We start from the raw sequence: 15,937 nt of genomic DNA on the forward strand, positions 1-15,937 counted from the left end.
ACCGACAGAGGCCTCCGGCAACGCCACGCAACGCCACGCCAGGCCGCCCAGCCTGACAAGTGCAATGCCTTAACTGGCTTTGTTGCTGGGCTTGGGCTGTGTTTTAGTGCGACCTTTTTATACTCGCGCCCTGCCCGATGCAGTAACAACTCTTTCATTTAATTTAAAATTATTTACTCACAGCCGCATTCGTTCTCGCCCCCACTTTCCCCCACTCTGGTGCTTGTCGCTTCGCTCATTCTCCTCTCTGCAGTCACTTGCCTTAACGACTTTTTTATTTAAATACGTTTGTTGACATTGCCAACTTGTTTGCACGTACGGTAGGGTACGGGTAGGGGATATGAGTACGTATTGCAGCCTTTTTGCTGAAGTCACCGTAAAAGTCGATTTACTCTTTAGCACACATTGTTCTTGTCTCTTTGCTTTAATCACAATCTCTAACGGAACCCATTTGGATTTCGTCGTATCGTAATCCTTACTACAAGTAGTTGCATGAGAATTTATCAATAACAACGTCGTCACCATCAGCATTTTTATTGTACTTATTTACGTGTATGTACAGTAATTACTCGATAGTACTACGCAGTACATCTTAACAGTTTTAAGAGTTTTAACAGTCAGAAGGATTTTGCAAGAAAGATATCCCAGGATGTTGTGTACCATTCTAAAGAAAGTGCTTTTATCTATGTTTCTTCTCCTTATGCCTACAGCTTCTGCAGAAGTCACGATTATTCTGAATTTGCTGCTAGCTCGTCTGCTTTGTAGCTCCGCAGTTAAATAGTTAGTAGTTCCGGGGACTAGCCCCAGGCTTGTTTTTCGTCATATTCAGGTACAGTTTAAAAAATGTACTTAAAACAATGTTTTGGTCTTGTCACTGTTTGGTATCCATTTAAAATCCGCTTGTGACTTTCCCCTCTTGCTCATACGCGGTGTTCACTGTGTGGACTTCAGTCGAGGGCGCCACACTGCTGACACCAACTGTGCTTAAACTATATAACATCGGGGACCACACATTGTACTTACTATGCGTATATGTACTAAGAATTTAATATTAAATTGTTGCCTTCCCCACCGACCTTCCCATTTCGTTGTGCACTTGATGCGGCATGGGGCATGGGGCAGTCGGCATGCGGTAGGTGGTAGGTGGTAGGCGATAGGCGGCCCACAAGGCGTATGCGCGTTGACGTCTAAGCTAAATGCTCATTAGAATTATGCATAAAGCGTGCGTCGTCATCACCACTGCCGCCGTTGTTAAGAATGGATGGAATGGAGGGATAGGTGGCGGTGGAGGTGGCGGTGCTCGTTGGTTGCTTGCCAGCCTAACGCCTTCCTAATGTGACTGACCTAAATAGTGCGCTGGTGTTGGTATTTGTTGCCTGCCTAAGTCTTAAACATATATACAAGCATTATGTATGTGCGCGCTCATTTGCTTGAGTGTTTGGCAAAGTTGAAGTGTTGGCACCCCCTCCACCCGCACCCGCACCCGCTCCCACACTTCGTTCCAGCAATTAAAGTCATTTAAATTATTAAATTTTGCTACTTTGCAGTGGCAAATGAATTTAAATTAGAGACAGCGGCTTTGCTTAAATTGAAGCCGGCACTGGGCAGTTACAGCGAAGTAACTGCAGTGATAATCAAAATAATAATGATGTTGACGATCATGATGAAGTTGTTGAGAACAACAAAGGCGAAGAATATAACGACAACAACAACAACAACGACATACAGCCATAAAGCACACGAAAACAGGAAGCAGTTTGCCCATTTTCATCACCAAGTAGCATTTCATTTCTCATACTCGTACCAGCGACAAACACCGAGCAGCCGCTCATCCATTTGCCTGACGGTTTGTGCCTCTGTATCTGTATCTGTGCCGGCATGTCTATATATACAGACAACACAGACGCATACTATCTGTCTGTTGGTGTGTGTGTTTTATTAGCTCCTTTAGTTGATATGCTCATGCCGTGCTCGGTCGTTTGTCTTTCAGCGCGCGCACACTCTATTCCGCCATCCACACACAGACATAGAGCATACACGTATATAGTACTCCAGTCGAGGCAGAAGCCACAACTCACTCCGGTCTCCGGTTACACGCATATAGAGGGTGGTTGATATGAACAGTGCATTTACAATGGAATTTACCTAAAAAGAAGCGATAGCTCCAAAACTGTGGGACAGATAGATGGACAACGCTGTTGCAATTCGTCGCGTCGTTCTGATCATATGTGTAGCTATACTTTTCCCATAAAGTCCTAGAGCTCAAGATCATAAAGGTGCCCCAAATATTGAGTCTAACGAGTCTCAAACTCATCTAAGAAACTCATAGCTTCAACCAATTGATTAAATACAGTTCGGGGATAAATGGTCTAAAATATTAAAACCTGTTCCATACGAATCGTGTCCTGCACCTTTCCAACGATTTTCACGTCAGCGATGTGACAAGGCCTATGGCCTATTCTGATCAACTCCCGATATAGATGCCATTCAACCTCGCAAATTTTATCTTTAATTTTACAAATCAGTTATGGCACTAAGTATTCTCCTAAAAAGAGTGTCCAGGAAATAAACAAATATAAATCAGATGGCCCTGTATGACACTCAATCGTTGCGAATCTAGTTATTGTTTTTCCCAACTGCAAAAATATCCGTTAAAATGTAGTAATGAAAATCGGAGCAATCGGATTTACATTTAATTTTCTTTTCGTTTTAAATGATGAAACATTTCTGTAGAAAAGATGATGTTCAACCAAAATATTTTTAGGTAGCTTCTACCTCATGAAAGTCACCCTGTATGGCTGTACGTTTATCTGTGTGTGTGCCTTGCATTTCTAATTGGCCACGCCTGATCTGAGTGTGCCTGCAATGCTATTCTTTGGTTTCATCAACGGCGTCTGGGAAGCTGCTGCCGCATCGAGCGTTTTATTGTTCAATGGTTGAAAGCAAAGTGTTCAATTGCTGGCGTGCCCAAGTGTTTGTTGCATGTTGTTGCTGCTGCTTGTTGCTATTGCTGGTTGCTGTAGCTGTTGCTTGTTGCTGTTGCTGCTGCACGCACACCCCCCATATTTTGTTTTACAAAGCCATTTGACTATTTATAGTTGAAGTATTTATTGTTGTTGTGGCACTCGTGGCATGCTCAAGTGGCTACTCATGGGGCACTTTGATTGTTTGCCAAACAGGCAGCGGCGGAGTTCAATCTACGTCTTCGTCTTTATCGTCGTAACCGTTTTTATTTTTGTTTTGTTTTTTTTTCGTTTGCTTCCGACATTGTCAGGGCCAAGAGAACTGCCAACTGTTCGTTGGTATCTTCCATCCTCAAAAGTTTTTCTCAGATATCCCTTCTTCTTCCCCTCAGCCATACACAACTGGCATGGCGATGTCCGCTTCGGTCTGCCCCTGGATGTGGGCGATTCCGTGGACATTGTAGAAGAGTGTACGCATTGGTATCGCGGCTCCTGCCCGCGCCAGTCTCGAGCCGTCGGCATCTTCCCCAAGACCTACATACACATCAAGGATCTGTCAAAGATAGATCCAGTGGTCGCGGAATGTACGCAGGTGCTACGGGAATGGTCGGAGATTTGGAAACGCCTCTATGTGGTGAGTATAGCCTGGGGCGCTTATTATGAAGTCTTCAAATACATTGGTCCACTTCCCACTTCTTGGCAGGATCGCGAGGCATACAAATTTGAAACGTTGCGCAAGGTCATGTACTCCATATTGGATAGTAGACGTGAGCTGCTAAGCGCTACCATGACCCAAGATCAGACACTCGCACTACAAATGGTAGTCGTCTCTAAAATAGACTGGGGTAATCGGTAAGTAGAACCTATTAAATTTAATACATTTCCCAACTGTTTGCTGGCAACTTACTATAATAAGAAATTGTCAGGCGGACAAAACTTTTACACACAAATTTATCAAATTAAAAAAAATGTATAATATTAATAAATAAATAAATATTAATAATAAATTTGTGTGCAAATTATTTGCATATCTAACCTTGTTTCTCGAATATTCAGGGGAAATTCGTAAATCAAACTTTAAATATTCACTGATTTTAAGACAACAAGGTATTGAAAGACTGAAAGAGCAAAAGCAAAATATTTTCCAATATACTTTCACCCTTTGTAGCACACAATGAATCTAGATCCATGCTTCTTGTAGGTTTTAAGAATACTTTAAGATACTTGCGGTGTTCGATTTAAATTGGAGCTCTTCTTCTGCTTAATATCAAGAAGGAGGCTCATTTAAAGACGCCGACCTTCGGAGCTCATGAATCCAAGCAAATAGTTACAATCTTCAAAGTTAAAGGAAAAGAATGTCGATTGAGTTTGTATATAGCATATAGTGTAAATATTTATTACAACTTTAAACTTAGATCGTTTTTATGTAAAATGTGTTCTTTTCTAGCAATAATCACAATAATTTTGTTATAAACAAAATCGCCTTAAATTATATAGACTAAACGTTAAGACAAAATAGCGAGAGCATCTCATTCATATACTCGTAATGTATGTATATCAGTATGAATATTGTATTTTTGTATAATTCGATTACTACAGATATTTAGATCAACGTTTCGTGTTTCGTGTCTGTTTCTGCGCACGTGATCGGTATATGGGAATAGTATTTATGTTCTCTCTAACTCCATAACAATGCAGACGACCGATCAACGCGGCACATTAAAGAGCAAACTACAGAGCTAATTATTAAACTTAAATTCTATATTTTAGATGGCGCATCATGTTTACGTTACTATAAGCATAGATTATGTACCTTTCAAATGTGTTGGCTGCCAAAAACAGAGCCACAGCAACCACAACCACAATCCAACCTACTAATTGCACGGTCTGCCTGTGTGTTTCTTCACTTCTACTTCATCCCCTACTTCCCTGCTCTGTCTCGCTTCTTGAACGCTTCTCCATCTATATATGGGTCTTGGCCTAGGAGTTTCGATAAAAATTTGTTTTAGAAAGAAAAAAAATTTTGCTAAAGAATTATTCTTGATTTCAAATTCATTTCCCATTCGCTTACGACAGTCTTAAATTTAAAAAAAATCTAGAGCCTAGAACGTTGCTAACCTGCCTTGAACATCAATTTACTTTCTCCAACTTCGAACCTCCAAGTGTTATTCCCTATAACTCATCTGCCTACAAAAATTATTGAGAAATCATTGAAATTGTTTGTTGTTGCACATCGCACTCCGGATGCCTATGTTTCGGTCTCCTTTCCGCCGAAACTGTCTACCGGTGGATAGATCGGATGGTTGATGGGATTCATTTCAAGCGTTGACGGAGCAGAGGGCGTACGCGAGGCGCCCAGCAATCCGCAGAGTTGTTGCAGCAAATCACTGTAGGATTTCGTGGTGAGGTTCTGACTGAGGAAGTGTAGAATCAAAAAGTCTCCAACCTACGCAAAAGAGGCGTGTTAGAAAGCATCTAAGGGAGTATTCAACAATTTAGGAGAACATACTTCTAGGCGCCTGACCAAGCCCGCTATTTCCTTTCGCTGTCCCGAGCGATACGATCGCTTAATGATTGTCTCCCGCGTGGTGGGCATCATAACCACCACCAATGAATAGAGCACAGCAACGCCTGAGATGATGGCCAGTATGATGAACCAGAACCTGCAATGAGTTAAAACGTATCTGGTGATCCCATTCCAGTGCTAAAGTTTCATCGCGACACTCACCATAGGAAGATATAGATCTTCTCGTTCAGTATATTCAAAGCGAGCACACAAAGCGTATCGTGCTTCTGTATAGAACCGCTGGGTCCAAATTTACGGAACGTGCATTTCGTGAGTCGGGGAAAGATCTCTATCATTGGATCGAAACGCTTCTCCTGGTCCATGTTCGAGAACTTGAGCACATCAGTACCATAGGACATAAAAGCACCGCCCAAAAATTTATCCACCATGAAAATATTCACAATAACGTTCACGAAGTTCAGGAGTTCGCAAAAGAAATACGCAAACGAATAGCCATTGTGCGAGTTCAGGCTGTCCATGAAATATTTGATTATGCGATCCTGCCGATCCTTGCGATAGTCCTCGGGCACAGTGATCATGCCGCGCAGACCATCGGTGATCATACGGATCTTGCCATCCTCCATATTTTTCCATATCCAGTGCGGCACATAGAACATCAGACCCTGCAATTGCACGCCTAGTTAATGCCAGTTCCGATGCGAATCGGTTTTATGTTTGGTCTCACCTGAAAGAACAGCACAAACGGCACCCACTGATAGTAGCTGTGATAGCGCTTCTCCTGCCCATACTCATTGCCCAGGCCGTAGCTGGCCACATCGGTGCCGATCTGTCTGTGCTGCTGGCCAGGTATCGTAAAGGTGTAGGTGATCCAACAGAATGTGTTGATCACATGCATGGGAATGGAGCCGTCGTTGATGCAGCTTATGGGATCACCTGTAATTTATCGGAAATATGCACTAAATTCCCATTGTATGCAAATAAAGCAGCTTGACCCTCGGCTCGAATCAAATGCACGCGCATTCTCTAAATTCAGTCAAGTGGCATTTAAGGCAATATAATCGCGGCCAGTCCGGTCAGCTCTGTGCTGCGTCTAATGCAGAGCTCCCTGACCCCTCAGCCCAGCACACGGAAAAATTGTCTGGCATTGTGGGCGTGTAAGCATGTTTGTGTGCACAATACGTGAGAGTGACTCGGACTATGGACGTGCCCAAGCCAAATCAAGCTTCCAATTGCACTTGCCCTCGTCAACGGCAATGAACTGACAAATTTCTGGGTGTGCCACATGGGCGTCCAAGACGTCTGCGTAGATAAACAAAGAGAATTCGTGGAAGCGAGGCACTTTTTCTACCACACCAGCACACTAGATAGCACATATTATGTACCTTTCAGAGCACTTTTTAGTGTACAAATATTTGTGCCCGGTTCGGCACACTTACATTGGTAAAATAAAACCAATTGTCTAGTCTGCACACCACACATTAGTCCCTCAGTTAGAAATAGTGAAGAAGGAAAGCAAAGTGTAAGCCGAAACTTTCGAATACCCTTCGCATTTTTCTGACAGCAATAAGCTTAAAAAATATGTATAGGTGAGAAACCGAATGTCCAAAGTTAGACAAATTCAATTTTATGTCGAAAGAGTTATCATTTTTTGACCATCACTCAGATGGGAGAAAATATATCTATGAATTTGTGTTTCATTTCATGTTCACAAATGTTTTATAATAAACTTTGTATTCCAGCTCGCAGCTGTTTATCAGCTACATACATATCTTCTAATGAAGGCGAAAACATTGCACAAAACAGCTGACTATTGTGCTTATTCCTATCATATAATAAACCAAAATTTTTTGGATTAAAACCTCTGCCTTTCTTAGGATCAGAAATGTTTCCAGCTGCGCACAACAAACTGGCATGCCTCATTGTGCAGGGTACACAAATAAAGCCCAAGAGTTCGGTTCTTTTCGGAGCCAGTCCGTTAAGTGTTTTCAAATTAAAGCGCCGTTTGAAGCCCTGTTCACAGCTGCGTGAGTGACTGTATTTGCGTATGTGGAGCCGAATGACTACCACTGTTTTGACGCCACTGTCGGGCTTAAGCTTAAGCCAAGACACACACCACCTGCGGTGAGGCAGAGAGTGGAGAGTGAGTCACAAAATGAAATCTGATGAACGTGTGTCAACCAATTTTCGAACTGATTTATGGCAAGCGGGCGGTCGATCCACTTAACTGCTGACAGTAGAAAAAAAGCGACACTGCACATTTTGGTTATTTGAGCCGCACTGTCGCAATCTTGTAATTGTATGCGCAAATACGATGGGCGGGTGTGAATGGGGTAGTGGTAATGGGGAAATTTGCAGGTCAGCGTTAAACGATACAAACGTGCGTCCGAAAGTCGTGCAGTTGTTAACTAAAGACTGTTAATTTGTGGTGTTAAAGATGGTTGCTTAACTTACCAATTAGATTGTTAGCTGTCACAATAATGCAGCAGACAAATAGAATGGCTGTCGTGATTCTGTAGTGGCATCGAAACACCATATTATCGATGACCGCCTTGTCCAGCAGATACCGTATCTTGACGAAGCTGGACACAGCCGAGACCATGCCAAAGACCGCCATATTGTTGGCCTGTTTATTTCTCCCTTAAGCGCAGACTCTGATGGGGTTGAACTACACTATCTGTAACGAGAGATGCAGACATACTGTGTCAGCATATATGTATTTCATTCAAATAGGCGGAGAACCACTGTGCAAACAAACATATACATATGTACATAAACAAATAAGTAAGGCACTATAATAAGGCTGCTTCGCGCGACAGAGTTCGCGTACCAGTCCCAGTTCCATGTAAGGTATTTCAACAGTTTTTTATCATCTGCACTGTGCATACTTAGAGTGTTATCTCGCAGGCATGTACACGCATACATAAGATATTAGAAATTACTACACATTTCCGTTTCGAGTTGACGCGCCCGCTGTGGCGATAAGACGAGCCGCACTTACAATTAAGTGAGTGCGCGTTCTCAGCGTTCCGTCAAAGATCGTTGTCGTCAACGCAATATGTCAGGGCCTAGCCTAGTACACGATCTAATCTAATCTAATCCGAGCTTAGCGCGAGTCGAATGATTGAATGGTTCCGTTCCCTCCATTCGATGGGCGATTGTACACAAGTTTCAGAACCGGTACTCGTAACAAGACCAGCTCAGAGATTTGTCAACCCACGCATTAATTTCATTTTGCCTTTCTGTCGCCGTCGCCGTCACCGTCACCGCAACACTCGAATGTCAAAACTATTTTCAAAAATAAAAAAACAATGCGACCACGTCCTCTGAGCTAAATACATACATACATAGATATATATGTACGAATATGTATATAAACATAGCATGTACGTATGTATGTATGTACAAGTGTCAGCTAACGGGTTCTCAGGCTTCTAGAGGCAGCTTTCTTTCTACTTGACGCGCTCGCATTGTTTATATGCAAATTTCTTTTGTTGCTGTATATTTCATTTCGGCAAGACGACGACTATAGCAACAACAATAATAATAATAACAACAACAACAACAACTACACCAACCCGTCAGATCGTAAAACTCAAAGATGCGCACTCACACACGCACACACACAATAACGCACAGCGCATGCGCAGCACATAGAGTCATCTCTTTCGCACGCATGCGCACAGCAATTAAAGCTAAAAAGTAGCAACAACTTCTTCTCCACTAAGTGCAGTCAGCTTCTGCACTGAAAGTTACGTATTATGTTTTATGCCGCACATAGGCTCATACTTCAAGTTACAGATACACCCATACACGCACACACTCACACACAAACACATGCACAGCACTTCATTTCAACTTCGATTCTTGGGTCGCCGCCACTGCTTTTTTCATTCGAATGTTGTTGTTTTTGTATTTCTTTTTTTTCAATAAATTTTTCAAAAAACTGGTTTTAAGGTATTTTCTTTTTTGGCCTGTGCAGACGATCGCTGTTGCTGTTGCCACTGTTGCGCGTTGCTGCCGTTTTTGCTACCAACATTAGCGACTGGACTTGGTTCTCTTGGGCTGGTTGGCTCGTTGGTCGGTTGCTTGGTTAGCTTATGGGCCAATGGACCGATGGACTGATGGACTGTTTGACTGACTGTTGGCTCTTCTGGCTGTGTCCAATGCGCCGCTACTTTTTAAAGTGATTCTTTTGCTCCTACTGCCGCTTTGACTTTGGCATTTTAAATTTAATTTATAGCATTTTCTCGTTGCTGCCACTTTGACACTTTAGAAACTTGTTTTTAGCGCTGCCTGTTGCGGCTCATTAATATACTATGTAGCTTTTTTGTTTGTGCTTGCTTTGCCATTCACTGTTTGAAGTTATCATTTATTTTGTACACTCATTTGTTTTCGAAGTTTTCGCATTCTACTTTTAATTGCCAAAGATTTCTATTATGCACACAGATACAGACACGCACACACACACACACATGAATGTGTGTGTGTGTATATGTGCACAGAGAATGCATAAAATGCACGCTTGCGCCGCAACTTTGTCAAACCTCAATTTTGAAAAATCGCCTCATCTTTCGTCTCAGCTTTAATCTGATTTGTTTGTTTTTCTGTGTGTATGCGCGCTTGTGTCTGTGAGTATGTGTGTTTCATTTCATTTAAACAACAGAAACTGCATTTATCTGTTCACCGTGCAGTGGTTGTTGGGACTGCACTTACAGCCTCAGAAACCCAACAACCGCCACTATCGTATGCGTACCGTAATTTGCCTTTTCAAAATGTGCAGCTGCTCTCAGCGGCGTCCAAAATCCTACTGACGAGCACAGTTGACCGCGTTCAAGCTGGTGAACGTACTTTCAAAGAGCGCCATAAGTAAATACACATATATAAGCATAGATATACATACAAACAAAGGAGAGTCTCTCGCGGAACCAGACAAGCTGGAACCTCTTATGTCGATCGGCGCTGGTTCCGATTCGCGTTTTAAATCGGCCCGCGCGCTCTATTCTCAGTGCATAGTAAACAGAAGTGGGAAATTATGGCATTTCAAGCTGCTTTCTGTGCTCTCTTGTTCAAAATATCGCACATCCACCGGGATTGCTAAATGGCGCGGTAAATGAAATAGTGGCTTTGATTTCGGCTGCTTTATATCAACTGCTATCAAGTCCTAATAGCACCCTCTCCTAACACCATATACATAGGTACACTAGCAAATCACTGAGCAAAGACAGTTATAATTAATAAGTTTGCATTTATAATAAAGAAGTATATAGTTTTTTAGATCTTTAAAAAATCACAATACAGAGCTTATTATGACGTCATACGAAGGGAACATTAAGAAGAGGTATGTGCTATGCCATACCTCGTATCTTCATTTGACCGTGGCCTCAGTTCCAGCCCCTAAGCACTCTCTGAGCGCGTTACCTGGTCGCAGCAACACTTTAACCTTGCCACCAACAGTCAAGCATGTGCATGACCGTTCGTAGAGCTGCTCATATGCAGATGTAGGAAAATCCGAACGGACCGCCTGCCGCCTTTATCGTCACTATCGCAACGCAGAGCTTGTGGCTTAGATTTAGATGCTCGTATGCTAATGTACTTAGTATAGCAAATACCATTTATGAGAACTGACAGCAGACCGTAGCTGGATCTGGGGACTGGGTCTGGGCCACTTTTCTGATTGCTCAACATGTTAGCTTAGGCACTGCCCTCGTTCCCCCTCTTCCACATTACTATTATAGCACATACACTGTGCAAACACACACAAAAACAGTCTAAAGACAACGCCTATGGATTAGAATTTATCTTTTGTTTAGCGCTGATCCACATTGTCAGTGGAGAAAATTTATTGCTCTGAAAGAAACCTGCTGCCAGCAAACAACTCCATTGGTGTCGCTGTAGCTATCGCTATAGCCTCGATCTTGGCGCAAACACGAATGCGCCACCACCTTGTCGACTCGAGATCATTTACGATCGCGACACAAAAACAAATTCGAACCGAAGCACGAATTTAAAATCACAATTGAGAACAAGGCAATGTGTATCGTTGTTGAATAATGGGAATTTCGTCTTATCTGTTATTTCAAAGGCACTGAGCAAGACAGTTATAAATAAAAGGTTGTTTTCAAAGAGATTTTAGTAATTAATTTCACTTCATCATAATTTTATAGCTAAATATACTTTTAATTTATAATATGTAGTTTTTTAAAGCTTTAAAGTCTGTGTTATACTTACATATGTATATACATAGAATAACGATTTTCAAAAGTATATATGCAACAATCAGAGATTAGTTTGTGGATTAATGGGGAGGGAGTGTCAAGAAAACAGCTTCGGTTTATCCTTCCGGTTTATCCTATTGACTTAGAAGAATTGTCCCAAATTTACAGAAGTACGAGTCTTACCAAAACCCTATAAGAGTTACTTGCTATTCCCCGTTTCTAATGGAACCTAAGTCAAACGCCTTTCCACAATTCTTGATTTCATACGGAGTCATGATTTTATATAAGACGAATGAGAAAGGATATGTCAAGACCGACTCGTGTAATTATATTCATATGCACTTTGGGGGCTCTACCCCGCCTTCTAAACTATTACGTGACACCCATTGATACTGAGCTTAATAACAATATTTAAGCAACACTTGCAATTCTACCTCTATTCGTGCCAGTCGTTGTGTAACACTCGAAATGTACTGGGGTGCTACAAGTGAATCGTGTAACGAAGGTTAGGGACTTTGATATTGCGTTTTTGATTAAATGAATTCCATGCATACGCATTTGTGTACACTCAGGCAATAATTTTAGACCGATGGGACTTGATTGAACCCATATAGTAATTGATTTTGTCCAGCACTTGAAAGCCTTGTTTCCGAATGGTGAAGGGCTTACTAGAAAGTATAGTATAAACGTGAAATGTAAGTAACAGGCATAAGGGGTAGTGGCAGACCCCATGCGACTATTCATTCACCATTTATTTGTTTAGTTCTGAATAGTTTTGCTCAGTTTTTAAAAATATTTCTTAAAAGTTTAGTTATTGGTTAAAGTTAAAATAAATGCGTTATACCCATTATTTACATATGTAAATAGAGTATATATTTAGTACCGGGCTGGATGACTTATTTTGTTGCTCAACATAATTTGGCATAATGGATGGGCATATTTTTATGGCTTCAAATTCTATGCTTCTACGGCCATTCTGGTATTTGTATGCGTGTGTAGGAGACTGACGCTCCACATACACGTATTCTGTACATATGTATGTGTGTGTATATAGTACATACACCCATCTAGACGTTTGTATTTGCATGCCACCGCTGCAACTGCAAAAGGGACAGGCAGTCCCCATAGCAACAACAATTTGCAAACAGGCATCCAGGCAGACTAGACAACAAATGCCAACTTGTTGCTAGACATGGATGGCTCTTCGTACCTTTGCCGCCACGGCATGGTCGTCAGGCCGGCATCCAGCGACTTGTTGGTCATATGAGTCAGCGGGCAGTTGGTTGGTTGGATGGTTGGTCGTGCTGCCGGTCCCATCGTCTTTTAGGTTTTGGCATAATGAAATGGCATTTTGAAGTGGCTGCGGGTTGCCGTTGAGTTCTGAGTTCTGCGTGCCCTCTCGTGTTTGGGGCACCTGAAGTGGGGATGCGCGTGCAGTCGTCGCATTAAATGCATCTCACAGGTACGCCTTTTATAAAGACATAAAATACGAAATGTATGGCATGTGAGATACAAATGTATCGTTTGTATACGTATGTATGGATGTGTCGGCTATAGATGCAATACGATTACTGAGATGCTGTTGCTCTCGAACTCTTCGTCGTGATTATTGTTGTTGCTCTTGTGGTTGACAACGCTGCTGCTTATCGAAGTGTAGATAATTCAATTTCTTTTCTTCTGTATCGGTTGGCTCACCTTGCATTCCATCTCTCCGTTGCCTGTCATTTAATATCGAAATAGATTTTCAACACATTATATTAAAGATGAGGTATCTAAGCAGTATGCCTTAATGGGGCCTTATTAAGAAGCTTAGTTGCTAGCAAAGATAAAACCATAATTAATTGCTAACAAATAACACGTTGTTGTTGTTGTTACTGTTGTTGTAACCATGATTATGGCAGCTTTTCTCACTCATCTTTCATCTACTGTTTTTTGGGTTAGGCGTTGAGTAGACAGCCGGCACTTAATTAAAATCGACTTAAAATATTCATTACCACAACGGCTACCGTGCGCGAGCGTCACTCATATTTCTATCTACCTACTTATGAGATACATTTCTTTGATCACCTCGTCTCTTCGTCACACTAACACTCACACACACACACATACACACCCATACAAAGGGAGAGCTGGGAGAGTGGAAGAGAGCAGAGATGGAGAGAGCATCGCAGCTGGTTCCGGTTCCAAGCCCACATAAGAACTCAGATGATCGCACTCTCACACTCGCCTACCACTCAGGTACAACCACAATTACACGACACAGCTACAGCAACAGACACAACAGCAACAGCAAAGGCGTTTAGGCCTCGTTAACAACAAAACGGCTTCTTCGTCTGCTCTGGCGCATGCGAGCGCGGCATCTAACTAGCTAGCCCTCTCGCCATCTCGCTCGCTGCGTAAGCCAGGTAGAACCCAAGCGTAGCCGAGGTAGCAACATCGAAACAGCAACCGAGACGACGACTTCGCCGACGTCGGCAACATATTGCTGATGACGTTGGATTGTTCGGTGCTGGTTTCTCTGTCTGTGGCTGCCAAGTTAAGTTTTTGTATGCGCCACTGGAATACCGTGAACCCATTAGCTGTGTGCTTGTGCCTCGTTGGCTGGCTGGACAAGTGGCCGGCCGTTTGGCAGCATTTTTGTAAGCCAAATTTATGCGTCATGCGGGTGATACGGGAACGATGTGAATAATGCCGTCCTCTATTAAGCTCCTAAAATGCTGTGTGCGAGTGGGCTTTGGTTTTTCCGATGTTTACACAACTGTTCTATTTGTTGAATCATTATGGTCAAATATCCAGTTGCATGCTCATAATATATTGATGTGTACATCTACTCCTCCCGTACCCTAGACTCACAAAATAAAAGCGTGATCTGGAGTCCCTTCCCTAAAAAGTAGCTGTTGAGTTTTTGAATAATCAGGTCGAGTCGTGTGGCTCCATCTCCCTTTATGAACTCTTGGATCTCAGAAAGCTTAAGGGCTAGTCTCGCTAAGCTTATCAGGCATATTCTCATAAGCTCGAAGTCGAACAGAATTTTGAAATTACATTTATTGAGTGTTTACTCATTATGATGCCCATAATCTCTGTTTTCATGATCTGCTTAACGCTTCAGCTGTTGCATATACTCGTACATACATACCCGTATTGAATACTAGAAATATTTCCCTGCAGTTCGGATGGTGGCTAGTGTAACTCCAGAACGCATCGAAAACTCGAGTCCGACTCTGCTCGATGAGGAATTCATAAACCAACTAATAGGAAATTGTTGAATATAATATACAGGAAAGTTGTGAATCTTATTTCGTATATCTAGAAGTGAAAATCTATTAAAACAGAATCAAACTCTAACTGCCCTTAAGCTATTTAAAAGATGATGCAGAAGCTATGTATAACAAATACTTGGAAAACATTTTTTGAACTCAGGGACTGAAACCTGTCAGGGGAACTTCTTTTTCCCTACATGGATTATAAAATCGAAATAATTTTGAATGAACCAAACGGTTTGTAATCCGAAGCACTAATTAGAGCCATTTAATTAATGCGCAATGGAAACGAAACTATAATGACCTCAAAAATATAAAAAGATATTATTTCACCCACAAACGGGAATGATAGAACGAAGCTACATAAAGTTGATATATATTTTATCAATTCAATGAATTAATGAGACACAATACTTAAAGCGCCAGCTATAGACATATACTCGTATGTATGTATATGTATGCATGTATAGAAGTGCTTACCTAGGGGCTTAAATTTTTGTGTGTTTCTCGTTTGTGTACCATATGCGTCAACCTGTGATTAATGATCATCACGTTCAGTTTGTCGGGAAGCTGACTAACCAAATTAGATTTTAACCTAGCGATCCACTCACAGCGACAATTAATTACAAATTTGTCAATTTTATTTACGATGTGATGGTCCTGAAAAGAAAGCCATGAGAGTCAGCTTTATTTAAATATACAGTATGTATCTGTATTTACAAAGCGCGTTCTATGAATATATGATCAGCAGACCGTGAGTGAGTCCATTGTTTTAGGAACGTGACTTACCAAAGCTTGTTGACATTTTATAGATCTCACATCTAATAACAGCAATCTGTTTATTCTTTCAGTAAACTTGGACTCGATCTGGTACCACGTGTGGGTCCCCTCGCCGTCGATCCGCACGGCATTGGCATCGTTAAGCTCTATAATGTGCACGTGACCAGTGCAGATAATGCCAAAGCATCTTCG

General features: G+C 41.8%; 2 protein-coding genes across 3 annotated transcripts in view; one reads left to right on the top strand and one right to left on the bottom strand.

Moving 5' to 3' along the window:
- The window catches only part of LOC115621738 (dedicator of cytokinesis protein 3), a 29,459-nt gene that overhangs the window by 6,322 nt on the left and 7,200 nt on the right, over positions 1–15,937 (top strand). The window contains exons 2-4 of the mRNA XM_030515468.1: positions 3,356–3,597; positions 3,667–3,815; positions 15,817–15,937. Of these exons, the coding sequence (XP_030371328.1) occupies positions 3,356–3,597; positions 3,667–3,815; positions 15,817–15,937 (512 nt within the window). The remainder of the gene's footprint in view (positions 1–3,355; positions 3,598–3,666; positions 3,816–15,816) is intronic.
- Positions 4,707–10,309, bottom strand: LOC115621739 (innexin inx3). Of its 2 annotated transcripts, XM_030515469.1 has the most exons (6): positions 10,244–10,309; positions 7,942–8,164; positions 6,215–6,423; positions 5,692–6,152; positions 5,473–5,626; positions 5,212–5,409 (listed from the first exon to the last, which is right to left on the bottom strand). In XM_030515469.1, exons 2-6 carry the CDS (start codon positions 8,102–8,104, stop codon positions 5,212–5,214), a joined length of 1,185 nt encoding a protein of 394 aa, XP_030371329.1. In that variant the 5' UTR covers positions 8,105–8,164; positions 10,244–10,309. The 2 variants fall into 2 exon arrangements, with proteins under 2 accessions (XP_030371330.1, XP_030371329.1); XM_030515470.1 differs by lacking the exon at positions 10,244–10,309 and having other exon boundaries at positions 4,707–5,409; positions 7,942–8,104.

Source organism: Scaptodrosophila lebanonensis, unplaced genomic scaffold, assembly GCF_003285725.1.
Source record: "Scaptodrosophila lebanonensis strain 11010-0011.00,11010-0021.00 unplaced genomic scaffold, SlebRS2 tig00000024-arrow-pilon, whole genome shotgun sequence".
Classification (NCBI taxonomy): Eukaryota; Metazoa; Arthropoda; class Insecta; order Diptera; family Drosophilidae; genus Scaptodrosophila; species Scaptodrosophila lebanonensis.